Consider the following 20,017-nt stretch of genomic DNA (forward strand, 5'->3'; position numbering starts at 1 on the left):
GGAGAGGTGTCAGGCGGGCGGCGCTAGGCCATGCAACAGTTGAGAAGTTAAGGTCTCAAGGTGTAGCCGGAGACCGGACAGCTTGGGCTTCCGCAGGCCCAAGCTTGGGGCGCAAGGGGCTGGTGCTGTTCAGGGGCATCAGTGCTGAATCTTCAGATCTAGGGCAGTAAGCTGCTTGCAGCTTCTAGGCTCCCTCGCCAATTATGTAAGGAACCGTGTTCTAGGACAGGGCAACAGGTCACTGCCACTTTGGGGAATGATGGTGGAGACTGTCATTGGTGTTGGATATGGTAGCATAGTCTCAGGATACTCATCTTTAACTTCGGGCTTTTCTAGTTTGTCTTCACCCCGATTCTGCCATCCTTGCTTGACTAGTAAATCTGAAATGCTATTGTTTTGCTTTTAGTCAATAAGTATATTGCTTTATTTATGCCTTCAGCCATAGTTGGGGAGATGGTTTCTGATATCATTATTGATTTTTGAGGGACATAGAGTTTTATTATTATAGCACTTTGCTTGTGAACAGGTCCTTTGAGGAGAGAAGTAAGTGGACAAATGTTAACTGTTCAGAAAGAAGCAATAGGCCAGATGAATATCTCAGCTCTTGGGGGGTTACTGCTGTAAAGCACGGCCCTTGGCTCGTCCACTCTTTCCACTGTTGCTTGGTATTTTAATATTCTAGTAGTGTGGCTCTATCCTTAGCTCCTGGATTAAAAAACTACAGATGGAATCCTTGCCAGATTAATCTTTATCTGCCTAGATAAAATGTTAGCTACCTAGCTACCCAAGCTGTAGGGTGATATATGCCTTCAGTCCCGACCTTCAGGAGGCAGAGGCAGGCTGATCTCTGAGTTTGGGGACAGCCTGATCTACTGAGTAAGTTCCAGGATATCTGGGACTACAGAGTCCAGAAAAAGTTAGAAAGCTTTGTAGTTTTTTCTCTTACAAATGCAGAGATCAGAGGTGAGGGATACCAGTCAGCTCTGGACCAGTATGTGGGCTTCTTAAGCTATGGACATATTTCTTTACTCCTGTGCCATTTCCCACACATTTCCTTGTCTACACTCTGCTCATCAGACTGTGAGGCCAGAGCAATCCAGCCTTGTGGATAAGTGTGCTGGAGTACGCTCTCCTTGCCCCTTCTTCCCTCTCACTAGCCTTTGCAGGCAAGTGTTGCTCTGCTCAAGAACAGCCTTAGCTTCTGACCTGTCTTGACTTTGCCAGGTGATTGTGGAAAAAGTCTCAGGCTCTCAGATTGTTGACATTGACAAGAGGAAGTACTTGGTCCCATCTGACATCACTGTGGCTCAGTTCATGTGGATCATCAGGAAAAGGATCCAGCTTCCCTCAGAGAAGGCCATCTTCCTGTTTGTGGACAAGACAGTTCCACAGTCCAGGTAGGAGGTGTTTACTAGTGGGCCTCTGGCTTAGAAATCCATTTGCCAATTATAAAACTCAAACCTTGGGAAGTATGAAAACTTTTTAAAAAGAGATCCGTCTTCCTTCCCTTTGTAGCCCTGGCTGTCCTTGACCTCACTTTTTAGACCAGGCTGACCTTGAACTCCGGTAATTGTCTATCTGCAATTAAAGGTACTTGCTACCACACCCAGCTCTAATCTAAACTCTTCATTTGTGTATCAATGGGGCAGGATATGTGTAAGCACACAGTTTTAAGACAATTTCTGGATTTACTTGATGTATATGGGTGTGTGTGTGTGTGTGTGTGTGTGTGTGTGTAGAGGTCAGAAGACATCTGTAGTTGATTCTCTATGGGTGTGTGTGTGTGTGTGTGTGTGTGTGTGTGTGTGTGTGTGTGTGTGTGTGTGTGTGTGTGTAGAGGTCAGAAGACATCTGTAGTTGATTCTCTTCTTCCACATTAGCACTCGGGTTTTAGGGCTTGCTGACTAGCATGCATTTTGGGGACAGGGCCTCTTACTGAACCTTGAGCTTACTGATCTAAACTCAGGTAGGTCTTCATGCTTACACACCAAGTGCATTACTGAGTTATTTCCCCAGATCTGAACTTTAACATGCACCCATTCCAGCTTCTCAGAGGTTGACCTCTGGCCTCCACATACACATATGCAAACCCCATACCCTAAATAAACTACTCAGAAATCATTCAGAACTTTCTTGGGCTCAAGCCATAGGTAGAACAGTCCTGCAGTGAGGGTCCCGTCTACTGATTCATATAAACTGGTCTTATCTCTCTCTACCAGGGATCAGAATTTAAGTAGGGCCATTACAGTCTAAACTTTTGGTGTTGTTCACAGCCTGGCTTTAATTTCCCTGTAGAAAGGAAACTGGACTAGCTGGGCTGAAGCTCCTTTCCCCTTGACTGTGCATTTTAAATCCCTGAGTCACATTTCAGTATTAATGTGTCTCCTCAGTGGGAATTCCTTGTTACATCTTATTTTAGTGACATAAACTAGGTTTGGGACCTAGACTTACTGAAAATTACAAAAGATCCCAGGTGTGGTAGGTGTACCTGCACAGACAGACACACACACACACACACACACACACACACACACACACACACAGAGAGAGAGAGAGAGAGAGAGAGAGAGAAACTTGGCCTGTCAAAGAAAGGAAAGTTCCAAAAATAAAAAATTAAGTTGTGTCATGCTGTAGACCCCCCTGAGCACTTCTCCCAAAGTCAAATTTCACACCTTATTTCTATTAAAGGTAAAAAGACTCTGGCTATTTTCTTGGTACAATTTTTTTTTTAAAGCCCTCCTGGGCCCCACCCTCTGCAATTTCTTTGTAAATCTTCTGCCTATTTCTGGTGTCTGGTAGAGAGGAAGTACAGGAGAATAGCGGAAGCTTCAGTAATAATTGGCCTGAGGAGACAGAAGAGCCAGAGTTGCTAGGTACTGCCTGTCTCTAGTGGTCTTGTCCTCCCTTTGCCCTCAGCCTTCCTTCAGAGGCTCCTGGTAGTGTGTTGATGGCTGTGCACCTTACCAGGGAGGAAGCTTCTACATCTTGCAGGGGACCTGGCAGCATTGGCATTGGTCTCCTGTCCTTTAATGCCCGTCCTGGCACATCAGTCAGCAGTGGTGATCCAGTGTAGGACCTTGTCTTACCAGGCAAGTACTTTAATAATAACTCATATACTCAGCTCCCTGGTACTTTCTGTAGAAGGAAATGGAGCAGGCTTCTGAAGAAATTAAGATTTCTCTAATGGATCCATAGCTTCTAGTGATGGAAATGGCTTATATGGCTCATCACTGTTTCCCTGTTGTCCCTGAAGTATACACATCGATTGGAAGTGAAGTGGTTCTTAGAGCAACAGAGGCTGCATTAGAGACATTTCATTCCAGGTACTTCTAGAAAAACATATGAGACCATTTTTATTTCTATTTGCCTTTCTAGTCTGCTGAGTCTACCCTAAAGCAGGTTATAATTGTCTGAAGTGATCTAGGACTAAGTGCTTATATCAAGAATCTGGCTCAACACAGAATAGGATTATGTCTGCATGCAGACAGAACTGAGAAAGACTTTGGTCTACAAGTTTCCCAGTCATGGTAGTAGAGGGGAAACCCAGGTCTGTTAGTAGTCGTTGTTCTTTGTTTAGAGCAGTTTAAAGTAGAAACAGGAAGCTGAGTGTTGTGGTGTACATCTTTAATCCCAGCACAGGAGACAGGGAGGCAGGCTCTGAGTTCAAGGCCAGTCTAGTCTACACAGTGAGTTCCAAGGCTGGCAGAGCTACAAAGAGACTCTCTCAAAAATAAAACAAGAGTGTGTTAGTGAATATCTGTCTTGCTGAAGGTGGTGGGTGGTTGGCTGCTTCTCATCTTAAAGGCTGGGAAGATGTCCTAGAGTCCAGCTTGTATTGAGAAATGTGCTTAAACTTAGCAGTTGGCATCATTTCTGGGTAGACACTTCTCACAAATGGCTATTGGCCTGGTGAAGGTACCTCAGCAGGGAATCCTTGCCTCCAGGCTTGATGGTCTGAGTGTGATCTCTGGAACTCACATTGTGGAAGGAGAGAAGTGGGTCATACAGATTGTCCTGACACGTACATACACAGTTGTTTTAGGAGTTGTAGCAGATAGTCAGAGAAACACCTGACAGGAAGCAGTAGTCAGCTCTGTGTATTTTGGTTTGGGTCTTGTTAAACTTTCACTTCACAACCAGTGCCTTTCAAGGTTCATCATGGTTGTGGCCATTGATCCTGCCTCACCCCACTGTCCTGCCTTGCTCAAAGATAGGGAAGCACATGAGCTCCACGGCAGATGGCTGGCCAGGTGGTCATTACTCCAGCCTATGTATGACTCAGTCTCCATGGCCTGCCTTTGGTTGAGAGTTGAAGGCAATTCCACTGGGGTTGGGTGCTCACATGAGCCCTAGGTCAGCTTTCCCCAGTTCACAGGGCTATTGAGAAGCTAATGTCTGAACACTGCGTCTGGTTCTTACTGAGACTCGACCTTACTATTTATTCAGTTCCTCCATGGAGAAATGGTCTTGCTTGGATTTCTGACCTGAGTGGAGGCACATAGAACAGCCTTTATCTTACTTAGCACTTGAGACACCTCAGATTGGCTCCATGGTTTCTTACTTCATCAGAGTTTAGAAGGTAGCAGTGCCCCCACACCACCACATTATTCTTTCAGATGCTACAGCATTAGAATGCATTGTGCTGAAGGCTTTGGGTATCTTCTGCATACACTGCCCAATATCTCAGGTAGGAGACCTTGGAAGTGTGGTATGACTTTCTTGATCTAACTGTCCAGGAGGTCTGGGTAGCTTGCCTGGCAGATACGTTAAAGCTGCCTCAGTGCTTTAGGTCTCCTGACCATTCTGACAGCTATCCCAGTGCGGGTGCTTAGACCTTGATTCTTGAGGGAAGATCATCTGCCCTGAGGTCTATAGAACATGCCCTAGACTAACATGCCTACCTCTGCTACAAACTATCTCCTGCACAAGATCAGTTTTGCCTGCTTCTGCTTAATTTGAGTGAGTGAAGCGTTTTGGTGGAATGTTTTAGTGTGTATAAGAAGTGCTGTTCTGAGGAAGATCCTTGCCAAAGGTACAAGGATCTAATGTTTGGTCATTTGGATAGGTCTACCTACATTCACTTGAGACTGTACATACAGGTTGGTGTTTTTTTTTTTTTTTTAGCTAGATGGTGGAGCATACTTTTAATTCCAGCACTTGAGCAGCAGAGGCAGATGGATCTGAATTCAAAGCCAGCCCTGTTTACAGTTCAATTTCTAGGACAGCCAGGCCACAGACTGGGGGAGGAGCCTGGGTCCCACCACAAGATAAGTAATTTCACTCTAGAGATGCTTGTAAAGCTCTCTAGAGATCCCAAAGGCAGCCCAGGTTGAAAACACTGTAGGTGTTCTCATGAACCAGCTTTCTGCTATACCAGACTGTCCATGTAAATGGCATGCAAATGTCATGTGGGCTTTAAAAATTCTAGTAGTTCTTTAATACTCAACAAGGTAAAAGGTGAAATTGCCAGGTGTGGTGGTGCACATCTTTAATCTCAGCACCAGGCAGAGACAGAGGAACTGAGTTCAAGGCCAGCCTGCTCTACACATGTTGTCATTTCAACATGTAACCAAACTTGTTTTATTTTGAAATCTTCTGTTTTTCCACTTAGCACATCTCAGTTCAGATGCCATATTTCTGTTGCTGGTAAAGCTGGCGATTTCTGTTTGTTTGTTTGTTTTATTTTATTTATTTAATGTATGAGTGCTATGCTGCATATACATCTGCCTGCCTGAAGAGGGCATCAGATCCCCCTTTAGATGGATGTGAGCCACTATGTGGTTGCTGGGAATTGAACTCAGGACCTCTGGAAGAGCAGTCAGTGCTCCTAACTGCTAAGCAATCTCTCCAGTCCAACAACAGTCTTTTCTTATTCATATTCATCCCCCACATTATTAATTTACACACACAGCCACTCACCCTACGAATGCAAATAGAGTGGGAAGATAAAAAGGAAAGAAAACACTTCCCCTTGATTAATGGGCAGTATCCCTTGTTTATATACTGGTCTCAGTCAAACACCAGCAGCAAAGGCAGGGAAAAATCACTGCTTCAGAGTTGAGACCCTGGATTCTTCCTTATTTCCCCTATTGGTCCTTGGTGTGCAATATATTTAGTTTAGGAGACAAGGTCTTATGTAGCTAGGTTGGCCTAGAATTTGATGTGGAGCCACAAGTGACCTTGAATTTACAGTCCTTCTGTAAGTGCTGGGATTATAGGTTTAAGCCATCATTCCTAGGCTTTTTTTTTTTTTTTTTTTTTTTTTTTTTTTTTTTTTATGCAGTATGGGGCGTGGTGGGGCCTGGTCTGAACCTATGTTGTGGGTATAAGAAATCTACCAGCTGAGCTTTATCCCTGCTGTGTCCATAGTTAAACAACCTGTGACACAGGGACTTGTTCTTGGGTCAGCATCCTGCTGCTGGTCCTGGTTGACCTACCACTTGTGGTCACACTGCATCAGTATGGCCACGTGGCCGGTGCTTGTATGCGGTTGCAGTAGGTGTTACTACTCTCATTGAGACAACTCAGTTTCCTGGCAGAGAACTAGCTTAGTTCTCTACTGCAGTCTGTTTCACAGCATAATGAAAGCTGGTTTTCCACCCACATGCTTAGTTTAAGGAATCCTACTTTTGGAGGATCTTTGGAAGCTTGAACAGTCTTATTACATTTTATTCTTTTGAAAAAATGGGGATTCAACCTAGGCCTTCACTTCTGCTGGGCAAGCACTCTACTACTAAAGTGCACCCTGGCCTAGGGAAGGTGTCTTTGGATCCCAGAGACTGTGGGAGCTTTGCATTATGCATAAGGATCTCTTTAATCATAGTGGATACGATCTTTGTGGCCTAAGCGTGTTTATAGTAAGGATCCACCTGTATCTTTGACATTGAGTCTGAGATAAATATTCAAATCTTTGAAGAAGATAACCTGACATTTCCCATGACAAGGTTCTTTCACAGTGTGGGGGTGATCCCTTCCATCTCCAAGGAGCTGGCTTCCTTACAGGCTTCAGCATGAATGCAGGGATTTTAGGCATGTGCAGTACCTGGATCCCGATTTGTTGTAATCTCTGCCTTCTTTCTGTGGGGCTAGACATTCAACCCAGGGCCCTGTGCCTGCTAGGCTAGGGCTGTCACTAAGCCACCCCTCAGCCCATCTTCATTTTTTTTTCTATGCCTGTTTTCTTTCTTTCAGTAGAACAGATTGCAGGTCACAGCGGGTACCTGAATTATTTTTACCTCCCAACCACCAACCACAAAGCTCCTTATCCTTAGGCCTCCTTTTTCCTCTTGATACCTGGACTCAATTCTCAATATATTTTTTTTTTCTCCTTCAAGCCTAACCATGGGACAGCTTTACGAGAAGGAAAAAGATGAAGATGGATTCTTGTATGTGGCCTACAGCGGAGAGAACACTTTTGGCTTCTGAAGCCCTTGCTGGGCTAGGTGCACCCTTCCTGCTTGTGTATCTTGTAAATAACTGGCTGTTCTCAGTTACTCTGCCAGAGCCTCCACACAGACCTACTAGTGCATTTGTAACTGGATTTATTTCTTAATATATTGGAAGGTTTTGTTTTCTTTAGATTAGTAAATTATCATAAAGAGTTTTATTTTCAGTTTTCTTTTTGTGCACCGTCCTCATGGCTATCCGCTCCAGGGAACCTGTCCTCTGGGAATCAGTGAAGACATTTCCATAAGGAAGGGCGGTAGGTGTGGTATTAAGGTGAAGAGAGGAGGGATGGAGTGTTGGTCTGGATTATGTTCCAAGTGTTAGATGGCTAAGTATTAAAAGCACCCAAATTAAATCCTTAGCAATCCAAACACTTGCTTCACTAGATTTTGCCAACTGCAAATCATGTTGGACTGAGCTAATCTGTTCTTCTTTCTGAGACTATTAAGTAAATAATTAACAATAAAGCCTCCTTATAAAGGCCTTCTGGTGTGACCATCTTCATCATTCACCTTCATAAGTAGAAATGGCTCCTGCTTGTCAGGCTTAGAGAAGGGCATGTAGGTGGCAGCAGCTTAGCCTAGAATGGGAAGTGGTGGCTGGTGTCATAAAAAGGGGTTGGTTTTACAGTGGTTAATATAGACATAGGTTCAGGTTTCAGGTATGTACTGCAAAGTCTCGCTTCTACTTTTTCTGACCTCTGCTGCTTATGGAAAATTGTATTTCAGTATTTTAGTAGCAATATTAAGAATATATATACTTTAAAAGCAATTTACTCATTGGTGTTTTGCCTGTATGTGTGTGTGGGTGTGTTTGATCTGAATTTGGAGTTACAAACCGTTGTAAGCTGCCATGTGGGTGCTGAGCAGTGAACCCAGGTCCTCTGGAAAAGCAGCCAGTGCTCTTAAATGCAGAGATATCTCTGGCACCATACATACATATTTTTTGTTTACATATGTAAATAGAATATATGTGTAAGTTATTAAAACATAGGGGCCTGAAGAGATGGCTCAGTTAAGAGCAATGAGGTTCTGAGTTTAATTCCCAGCAACCACATGGTGGTCTACAACTACTCATGATATGACCTGATGCTCTTAACTGGGTGCAGGTCTGTATGCAGACAGAACATTTATATACATAAAATAAAACATTTATACACTGGGTTTTTTGTTTTGTTTGAGACAGGGTTTCACCTTATAGTTCAGGCTGGTCTCTAACTTGTCATTTGCCTTGGCTTTCTGGGCACTGTGTGGGCCATTACACCTGGCTTTCATTATGTCTTTACTACCATTATAGCCTGACGTACATACATCCTTTGTGTGCTGTTTTTGTTTGTGACAGGGTCTCTCTGTGTAGTCCTGGCTGTCCTGGAGCTCACTATGGAACCAGGGTAGCATTGAACTCAAGAGATTCTCCTGCCTCTGCCTCCAGAGTGCTGGAATGAAAAGTAGGCACCACTGTGCCTGGTACAAATCTTTGTTCTGTGAGACTGTCTCCTGTCTTTTACATCTAGCTTAGATTTCTCCTGACAAATTAGATATGCATGCTTGTCAGGATACAGAAGCATCTTCCTGAAAGTGGCTTTACCTAATTCTTCCACAGATGGACTGTTTGTTGGTGGCTGTAGCCTGACATCAGTCATCAGGGTAAGGAAACCAGTATAACCCAGTGATCGAAGTAAAGACCTGTAGTTAAAATGAGAATCATACACTTAAAGAAATGTATTTTATTTGATGTGTATGGCTGTTTGCTTACCTGTATGTTTGTATACCACATGTATGCCTGATGCCTTTGATAGAAGGTATCAGATTCCTTGGAACTAACTAGAGTTACAAATGGTTGTGAGCTGCAATGTGGGTCTTCTAGAGACAGTGCTCTTAGCTACTGAGTCATCTTTCCAGCTCCTCCTCATGGTTTTTTGATGTCTTGTAGCCCCGGCTGGCTTGGGGCTGAAGCACTTGCCTCTGCCTCTGAGTTTTGGGAGTAAAGGCATATGCCTCCACACCTGTCAAGTTTAACTGTTACTGGGATACATTAGCAAGCTGACACAGCTCTTAAGATAAGAAACATCACAAGGATCCTGTAGGCTTCTTCCCAACTTGTTCAAATAGAATGTTTGTCTTTGCTGGTAGTTTGAAGGCAGGAGCAAGAAGACAGTGGTCTTAGGTGAGAAATGGAAAGGAGAGTTATGGAAGAGTCTTGTTTGTGGTCACATGTACCTGTTGTTTTCAAAATCCCAAATGTTGGATTGACCAGATGAAGCCTCGGGAGTCAGAAACTGGGGTGAAAGCCGTCTGGCTCAGAGACGCAGAGGAAGCGCCCAGCCTGACCTTCCCACTCCACCAACATCCCAGAAGGTGAAAAGCTCCTCCATGATGTCTTAAACACCCTAAAACTCAGACTCTCTTTTCTGGGTTTTCTTTTGTTGCTTGCTCCGCCTCTTTTAGTTCATACAGAAAGCTCTTGGGTTTAACAGTGTATCCTGGGGCTAAGCCACACCAGAACAAGAAACATCTTTCCGGTTCACATTCTCAGGATTCACAATGTGATCAAATATCCTGCAACATGCAGCAGCTTACCTGAGACTGGCCGAGTCTGTAAAAGGCACTTCACTGTTTGAGCTAGCATGGGTTGGTTCACTGGCTATAAGCATTCTATGAAGAATTAAACCACACTTGGTTTTCTTTTCCTGTGTTGATTTCATTTTCAAGCAGATTCTTTGCAAGTGATGACAGAGATGCTTATCAGCTTTGAATCTTAGTGAGGGAAGAACACTATAATTTTTTATTTTGTTTTTTGAGACAGTTTTTCTGTTCTGGTAATCCCTCTGTAGACCAGGCTGGCCTCCAAAGATCTGGTTGCCCCTGCCTTCCTGGGATTAAAGGAATATACCACTACTGCCCTATTAGTACAGACAAACCAAACAGTACAACCAAAAGTTTCTTGGACTGGGTGTGGTGGCATATGCCCTTAATTCTGGAGGAAGAAAGACAGGTCCCTGAGTTCAAGGCCAGCCAGGTCTAAAGATCTGGAATTAGTTCCAGGGCATCCTGAGTTATATAGAGGAACCTTTGGTGTGTGTGTGTGTCTTGGGAGGCTGAGGCAGGGGCATCATTGAGGCCAAGTTGAAGCAACAGACCATTTCTCAAAACAAAAGTCCCTTGGAAGACTCTGACCTTGAGCTACAAACAGCCCTGCTTGTGATAGGCACAGCTAGGCAGGAATGTGAGTCTCCATCGGAAGAGAGCAAACAAGGGAGAGGTGGCTTTCTGTTTCATCTATTTCTGTTCCTAACCACAAACCCACAAATGGCACCTGAGAAGAAATGGCAGAAATCTCCAAAGGCAAGTATCACAGAAGCTGACTGTACACTAAAAGGGAGTCTCATCCCAGGTTGGTTGCTCTCTTACTAAGTAAGTAGCCAAGAACTACCTTGAATTCTGATCTTCCCAGCTCTCCCGAGTGCCGGGATTACAAGCAAGTACCACCACATTTGGGATGGAGCCTAGGGCTTGTACACTGGGCAAGCACCCTTCCAATTTAGGTACATCCTTAAACCTGTTTTTTAAGTAGTTCATGGCTATCATATATGGACCACCTATTGGATACAAGATGACAGACATTACCAGTTTCTTCCCCAAAGTCCTGTAAGGTAAGTAGTTTAGTTTTCACAGATGTTGCAGAGGTGACAGCACTGAGAAACCAAATGAGATTTAGGAAGAATGACAGTGCTCAGTCCTTCCTGCTTGTCTCTATTACAATGTGCCCAAGAGGATTGGCCCCGTTTATACCACCAAACAGCTCCATCTGCAGCAGTGAGCTGCTTAGCCATGTGGACAGTACAGGATTAGACTGCAGGTTTGGCTCTCAGCTGCCAGTAGCTCCAGATATAACTCCTGAGGTGTGAATGTCTGGACTCCTCAAGCTATCTGAATTTATATGCACCCACATAAACATAATTAGAAGTAAAAAAAAAATCAGGGCTAGAGAGATGGCTCACACTTAAGAACACTATTTTTCCAGAGGTCCCCAGTTCAATTCCCAGCAACCACATGGTGGCTCACAACCATCTGTAATGAAATGTTATGCCCTCTTCTGATGTGTCGGAAGACAGCTACAGTGTACTCATTACATAAATTAAAATTATTTTTTTTAAAGTAAAAACCAAATTTTATAAAGACTGTTGAAATGGCAGAATATTAGCTTTAGAACCTAGCACTGGGATTAGAAAGGTATCTTGGTTAAGAGCACGTTCTGCTCTACCAGAGGATTCAAGTTTGGTTCCTAGCACTCACACGGGCAGCTTACAACTGCTTGCAATTAGCCCCAGGGGACTCAGTGCCCACCTTGGCCTCTAACAAACCCCCTAATACACATGAAAAGAAATCTTTAGGGATAGGAGAGATGGCTCAAGGACCTGGGCTTGCTTCCAAGCACCCATGTAATGGTTCACAAAATTAGTAATTCCTGTTTCAAAGGCTTCATTCAAATCCCTGTCTGGCCACTATGCACACAAGGTGCACACACATACACAAAATTTTACAAATCTGGGCTGTGCCTAGTGCCAAGGGCCTATAATAATTCCAGGTACTTGGCAGACTAGAGCAGAGGGTCACCAGTTCAGCCTATGCCCATAGAGATTCTGGGGATACAACTGAGTTGTAGATTCAACTACACGTGAAGCCCTAAATTCCTAAATTCAAACCTTTAATATCGTTATGATAGAAAAATGAATGCAATAGGGAAATGCTGGGGAGACTGCTCAGTGTTTAGCGAACACGTACTGCTCACCATCTGTAATTCCAGCTCCAGGGTATCAAACATCCTTTGATCTCAGGTACCAGGCATCCAAGATGTACGCATACACACGTGTAGGCAAAACATTTACACACAAGGGTTTTAAAAAGAAAATAAATGGAAAGTGTGTATGGGCACGGTGAGGTGGATACATTGTATACATGTGTGGAATTGAAAGTGAATGAAAGATTAAAAACACAAACATTGACACCAGACTCCCAGCACTCAGGCTGAGGCAGGAGAGGAGCTGTGAGTTGAGGCCAGCTTCATCTACAAAGTTAAAAAACAAAGAGAGAGACAAATACCCAACAGCAAAAGGAAGATGATGAATGAGACCTTCAGATCCAATGTAGAGCTTGCTTCAGCAGCTCATACAACAGCTAGAAAAACAGCTCACGGTGCCCATGTTAGGAAGCTGGGACACATTCCTCACCTTATAGAACAAACACATCTAAGAAAATAAAACCCAAATAAAAAAATAAACCTAATCACTAATAACTCAAGAGCTAAGAAGACAGCCTTGTGGCAATTTTTGATAGTTAAAAGTCATTATGCTTAATCTTTACACAGCAAAAAAATTATTTCCATGTTACGTTTTGTTTTACATGTACTTTATGATCTTTGTAAATAGTAAGATTTCAATGCATACTATCAAACCTTTAAAAAAATCAAGTACTGACAAAAATATATTCTTATATATTTATGCTAAAATGCTTTTAATAATCTGTACATGTATCTGTTTTTTTAAATAGTTATAAGAAAAAGCTGGAAAAAAAAAATAAACCCTAACTACATATATGCTATAACCACTTTTTAAATATTTTGAATATCAAGAGAGCCATGAAAATTGGAACCCAGTAGAACAGGACTGCTGAACAGCAGCTCAGTTACACGTGTGGTGCTGGGAGCAAACCCAGGGCCTCAAACTTGCTATATAGGCCTTCTGCCATGGGCCAGCCCCAATCCAGTTACAGATTCGGATGTTCTTAGGTACCAGCCAAAGTCAACTAGAGGACAGAATAGAAAAAAATGTTTTATTGCTGGCAGGAGCAAAATCTAGAAACATTTAGAAGTAAATTTAACACAGACTCCCAAGACATTCCGGGAGAAAAATGAGCAAAGCAGTATTGCAAGGCAGTACAAGCAGAGCTGGATCAAAGGATCCAGCGCACATCTGAGTATTGTAAAATGCATGCCGCGTCCAGATCATGAGTCATTAAAAGTCCCAAGAAAGGCTAAGAATACCAAGGAATGTGAAAATAGAAGCGGGAGAGCAGTGGACACAGAACAGCATCATTAGTAGCAGTAATGAAGAGACCTGTAATCCAGCACTCCAAGGCTGGCACTGGGGTATGGATTTGAAGTCAGTCTGGGCTCTTGAGAACAAAACAATTCAAGACTGGGGTGTGATGCAGAGTAGAACAGGAGAAGCTGACCATGTTTAAAATATAAACAGCACAGAAACTGGGAGTACATGGTACATGCTTGAAAATCTAGTCATCTATACAGTGCAGGTACCATGTCTTGCTTGGTAAATGTGTTACTTTGATTTTGTGTATGTACATGCATAAGTGGTCACATATATGTATGTGTATGTGTGTGTACATGTATGTGCATATGGAAGCCAAAGGTTTGTTTCTCAGGGGCTACCCACCTAGTTTTTTGAGATGGTGTTTCATTGGGACCCAGGCTGGTCCTTTAGGCTTTGAGCCCAGTGACCCTCCTATTTCCTCCTTGCTGTGGTTACTGGTACACACCTAGCTTTATCATGCTTGGCTTTTTATGTGGGTTCTGGAGGCTGAACTCAGGTCTTCATGTTTGGGTGGAAGGAACTGTATGGGCTCCGGCCATAAACCCCAGCACTTAAATGTCTCACTTCACTGGTTAAATAAAGCCATTTTATTATGCAGGTATGTAAAGCACTTTGAGTGCACTTCATCCTGTCCCCCACTATGGTCTCTTTGTTCTCAGAGTTTTGATTCTATTTTGTCTTTTGCACATATTATATTATTTTGTGGATCTATATACCACCCAGGCCCACAAATGAGAGAAAACACTGAACTAATTTATCATAATTAGTCCCAGCTGTACCCATCACCCTGCAAATGATATAAGGTTTTTCTTGTTGTTTTGTGTTTTAATGGCAAAAAAAAAAAAAAAAAAAAAAAAAAAAGACACTGAGGTTGGTTTCATCACTGTGCTCTGTGGACACTATTGTTAGGAAAAAGTTAAAGAGTGGGGTGGGGTATGTTCAGTGGAGGTGTGGTGAGGTGTGAGGGCAAGGGGAATGTCTCTGCTGGACCCATGTTGGTCATCCCTTCCCCCTGAGGGACCAGACATACAGTACAGAATAGAGTTTATTCAGGGCATGGGGAGGGGAGTTAAGAGGGTAGTAGGGGAGAGAGGCGTAGAGAAGTAGAGGCCGGCCATGAGCACATGGGAGAGGAGGGGAAGGGAATGGGGGGAGAGAGAGCAAGAGAGGAACAAGAGAGAGAGGAGGGGGCAAGCAGCCCCTTTTATAGTGCCAGGTAACTATGGGGCAGAGTTTACAGAATCCTAATACTGATGTGACAACCTAGAGTCTCAGTGAAGTTATCCTTCCCTCCAAGCCACCACCACCTGCGCCTCACCAGTTGTCTTCCAATTACTGCTGTATACCCCCCTGTGTCTCACCATCCCCTAAATCTTGGCCTCCGGGCTACTGTCTCTGTCCTATAGCCCGTATCTTTGTTATAGAGGATAGTGAGCTCCCTAGAAGTAATATCTATCCAATGACCTCTCCCCAAGTCTCCAAAGTGCTGAGTTAGCAGGTTAAAACCACTCTCCCTTGCAGGACATCTCCTCCTCACCTGTGACCCAAATGCATGGTCAGCATCCTCCCAAACTCCCCTGGGCTCTGCCATGTTCTGTCCTCATCTCTATCCTTACGTATGATGTCCTCTACCTCACATGCCTCCTCTCAAAACTGCTCCCCTAGGTGTCTCTTGCTAATCCCCAATCCTCCGGGACCTCGGGTATCCTAGGACACAGAACCCAAGGTTCCTGTGTCCTTCTCTCAGGCTGGGTGCTGGCTCCTGTCAAGGTCACCTCCCACTGTGCTCTGTGTTCTCTGTGGAGGCACAAGGTCATCTTCCTAGAGCTAAGGAGCATCATGAGGAAAGCATGCATCTTCCCAAAGCCTCATCCTCCCAAACCTCAGATGCAGAGCTCTGCCCACATCCTTTTCTCCTTTTCCTCATCCTTGCCTTCTGCAGATTTCTTTCAAGCACCATTTGGAAACAGCCAATGGAAATACTCCTGTTGGGAAAAGAGGCAAGAGGGTGCGACTGGGAGGAGGGAGGGGGCTGAGATCAGGTTGTAAAGTGTTTATTGAATAAATAAATCAATGGAAAAAATGCTCCTGTTCTAAAAAGATTCTATGCTAGACTGGGTGGTAGAAAGGTTTTAAAAGTGCAACCAATTCTCGTGCTTCTCAAGGAGAAAGAAACGGAAAAATCCTTGTGGGTGGCTTGGAGACAAAGCCACGGCGTTAGGTAGGAGGATCCATGTAAGTGTGATCAGCAGTTTCAGTCCTTCTCTCCGGGTCCTGGAGGGAAGCAGAGCAGTGCTCACCAGCACGTGTGCACCTGCCTGCACAACCAGCCTTGTCCCGGCTTCCACTGAAGGCACGCTTTTAGGTGTGATGGGGAAAGCTCTCTAAGTCTAGACAGCGAGTTGGATACAGCTGCTTCTGAGCTGAAGGGCAGAGCCAGATTAGACGCTCCCATGCACAAATCACTGTCAGTGCAGGACACAGCAGTCCCCTCAAACCTGTGCTGTATCTGACGGTATTTCATCCTCACAGACCTGACGCTGGTGGGCGACAATACTGACGCTCAGAACTACTTATTACCTTCCTAGGATCCTAAACCAGTACATCTTGGGGCCACATTCAAGGCTAATCCAGTGGCATCCTCACCCCTCTTCTGCTAGGCCAGATGCATATGTTTCTTAGGATCTAACATAGAGTCAGCTGGGAAAAAATGCTCTGAACGTGGAGTACATTCCAGTTTAGTGCATTTTGGTTTCCTGATAATTGGGTTTGTGAGCCTCGCACCAGTTTTATACGCCATTGTTTTAGAATTCTGCTCAAGTATTTCAAGCAGAAAACCAAACTCATGTGGCTGTCTATCTAGTTGTTTGAGACAGGGTCTCTCTGTGTAATCCTGGCTGTCCTGGAACTTGCTCTGTAGACCAGACTGGCCTTTAAATCAGAGATCTGCCTGCTCCTGCCTCCAGGGTGCTGGTCTTAAAAGGTGTGAGCCGCCACCCCAGCTACGGCCCTTATCTAATCTGCTTGGTTGAACTAAGGCAGGTGCTTTATAAACAACAGAATGATCCCTCCTATGTCTGGAAGCCAGGAATATATGGTTAATTAGTTAATATGTGTGTTAATTAATAAATTAATTAGTGAGACACAATCCCTGCTTCTCGATGGCCATCTTTTAACTACGTCCTAAAATGCTGGGGATCTTTCTGAGGTATTTATTAATTTTATTGAGACAGTCTTGTATGACTCAGGCTGCCCTTGAACAGGGCCGGTCCTGGCGGTCCTCCTGCCTTTGCCTCCAGAGTGCTGTTAAGGCAGGCACCATCATACCAAGCATCTGGAGCATCTTTTATTACAGCACCAATCCCATTCCTGAGGGCTCTGCCTGATCACCCTCCAAGATTCTGTCATGTGCTACCACCATCGTACGGGGAGTTAGGATTTCAACCTACGAACTGCGGAAGGAGACAGACAGAGCAAGGCAGTGCTGGGCTTTCAGGTAGAGTTTGGAAGGCAATATAAATGTTCCCAGCAGAGCTCTCCTCTCTCACATACTCCGTCACCCTCCGCCTGCCAGTCTCTCAATGCAGGAGTTACTGATAAGACAGATTCCTGAGGACACTGAGTTAGCTGAACAACATTATTACTGCAGGAAAATATGAGTGGGAAGGTCATTTCACAGAAGCCAAAATAGCCCCACAGGAGGCAAAAATAAAACCAAAACTAGGAAGTTATTGAAACCTTGGATAGGAGGAACAGATATAAAAATCTGGAAGGAGCAGGGTCCTAAGACCTCAAGAAGCACACGTTTCTTTCTCAACAAAGCCCAGTTCAAGGCAAATGGCGACCAAGCTGAACATTCACCATCTGTTGTTGGTAAATTGTGAGCTGCTCCTGGCGTTCTCACTTTCTCAGCAGTTCCCTGACAGGCTCACATAAAGGCTGTTGAACAGAAGACAGATTTGGGAAAGGACTCTGGGATCCCACCCAGCTGCCAGGTTGTTCACTGCTGAGGGGACCGTCTCTCTCCCTTGGAGACACTGCAGGGTTCAATGTGCTTTGCATTCTCTTGGCTGCCTGAACAAAATGGCCATCACGGTTTCCATTGTGAGCTCTTCCCTTTGGAATGGGGCCAATTTCAAGGAACGTGTACTGGAGACCAACATTTGGAAGTTTGGGTTCCTGCTTGGAGTGATTTTTCTGCCTGGGCCTTTTTTTTCCCCAGAGGCTCTGCCACATTAGGACACCTAAAAACAGTGCCAAACAGAATTGATTTGAAATGTTGGTTCTTAACCCTTGCTGACTCATCTGGATAAGGGCAAGATAGCAAATCCAAACCAGAGTCCCCTGGTTGCTAAATACAAAAGTTTCCCCTTCCCCTCCCCCATCACTAATATAACCTAGGCTGGATATAGGTCAGTGTCACAGCATCCATGTATTGAGGAAAATTCCCCAGTGCTTTTTTATTTAGGCAATTAAGAGGTTTCATTTGCCTTTTGTTTTTGTGCCTGGGTCTTACAGCTTAGGTCTGGCTGGCCTTGAACTGAGGTCTGCCCGTCTGCCTCTGCCTTCTGACTGGATCTAAGGTATGTACCGCCACACCCCATCCAATAAAGAGTTGCTAAAAAAGCTCTGAGGTGAGTGCTTGCTTAGCATATGAAAGATGCTGAGTTTGAGTCCCAGCACAAGATTAAAAAAACAAAACAGGGGGGGGGGGAGTGGGGAGAGACTTGGGAGAGCACTAGAGAGCCTACCCTATACTTGAAATAACATGTGTATCCTAACTGTTGGAACCTTCTTTTGTAGACCAGAAGGGAGGTCTGAAGTCAAAGGTTAAAACCTTGCCTGCATACTACTGGATGTTGGCCGAAGAGTTGGTACTATCACATGACTACATCTGTGGTTGTACTCAAGTTTATTCTACCCCCAAGTAATAAGAACTTTTCTTCCCATCACATTCTAAATTGAGGTATAATGACATAAAAGAAAGGTGCACAGAAAATAACTGTAGAGCTTCATAAACTTCCACAAGAGCTGCATTCCTCTATTTAATGCCCTAATTAGAACAAAGACTGATGGCTAGGCATGGTAGCACCCATCTGTAATAGCAGCTTTGGAAAACTAGGATAGGGTCATCAGGAATTGGAAGTCAGCCGGGACCTCAGCCCAGAACATCACCAATCAACCAAATGGGCCACCAGTGGTTTTGTTTTTTTCTAGTGTTGAGAGACTGAAATTGCTGTATCCTACCCACTGTCCTCAGTTTAAAGAAATAAATATTAATTTCAAAGGCGGCTTACAGCTCTGAAGCATATCTAATTTCCCTCTTCTTTGGACTACAGGACCACCTGAACCTCATTTTGGATCTACTTGGATGGCTTTACAGGGAAACATTTGCTTCAGTTACAGACGCAATTAGTTTTACTTTCAGTTTTTTTTTTTTTTTGTTTTTTTGTTTTTTTGTTTTTGTTTCTCAAGAGGGAGTAGCCCTGAATGTCCTGGAACTAGCTATGTAGACCAGGCTGGCCTTCAACTCAAGAGACCAACTGGGATTAAAGGCATGCACCAACACTGCCCAGCTATTTTTTGGTTAAGATTTGCTTGGGCTCATGAACACACACACAATGCACATGTTCTATTTTTTTTTTTTTTTTTTTTTTGGAGGTTGTTTCCTACTTCGGTGACCTTTGTGCTGCCATGGGGCTCCCAACAGCTCTGGCTTTCTCGCCAGCACTGGAGGCAAGTGGCATTTGAAAACCTAACTAGCCAAAAGAGCTGGTATTTAGAAACTGGAAAACTCTGGCTTTGGGTGGAACCTTGCCCTTAGGCCAAAAATGTCAAGGTCTGGGTGGGGGCAGCTTTATAGCGCCACAGACACAAACAAATCAGGCAGGGCAGGTCCTGCACTTCTCTAACAAGGCCCTGGCAGCCTGGGCAACCTGTCTTCTCCACAGCAACTTCATTTCCTCAGACAGTGAGCTCATGCTCGGCACTGGGGAATCCATAAAACATGGCATTTAACTTGAAATTCCTCCATCCTGAAGGAAGAACCATGTGAACACACATGTACACACACGTTGACTGAACCATACTAATTTCTAGAAATTCTGAGGAAAACACACACACACAGAGTCATACATTAGACCCTATTTAGGAACACAGGTGAATGTAATTTCCCTCCAGGGCCAAATTTGGATGATTTTTTTTTTTTTTAATTAAAGACACGATTTTGTGGAATTATGGGTAGAGCTGCTATCCTATTTCCTGTGCAGCTTCACTTCTGAGGGGCTCTAGTTTTTCTACAGTTTAAAATACAAAATCCTTCCCATTAGTTAAAAAGAACCCTGGGTGGGGTATGGTTGGTTGTGGTAGAGCATTTGCCTACCACAGGTAACTTGTAACGGGCAGGTACAGGATTATAGTGGCCCTCACAACACTGGTCAGAGAGAATCTTGTAAGCAAAGT

General features: G+C 44.1%; 1 protein-coding gene across 1 annotated transcript in view; it reads left to right on the plus strand.

The window, feature by feature from the left end:
- Positions 1–7,929, plus strand: part of GABARAPL2 (GABA type A receptor associated protein like 2) — a gene marked incomplete at its 5' end in the record, with an annotated part of 13,442 nt that extends 5,513 nt beyond the window's left edge. The window contains 2 exons of the mRNA XM_080937141.1: positions 1,225–1,397; positions 7,335–7,929. Coding sequence (XP_080793267.1) covers positions 1,225–1,397; positions 7,335–7,425 — 264 coding nt within the window. The 3' untranslated portion in view covers positions 7,426–7,929. The remainder of the gene's footprint in view (positions 1–1,224; positions 1,398–7,334) is intronic.
- Positions 7,930–20,017: the final 12,088 nt, after the last annotated feature.

The sequence above is a fragment of the Micromys minutus genome (assembly GCF_963924665.1).
Source record: "Micromys minutus genome assembly, chromosome: 24".
NCBI lineage: Eukaryota > Metazoa > Chordata > Mammalia > Rodentia > Muridae > Micromys > Micromys minutus.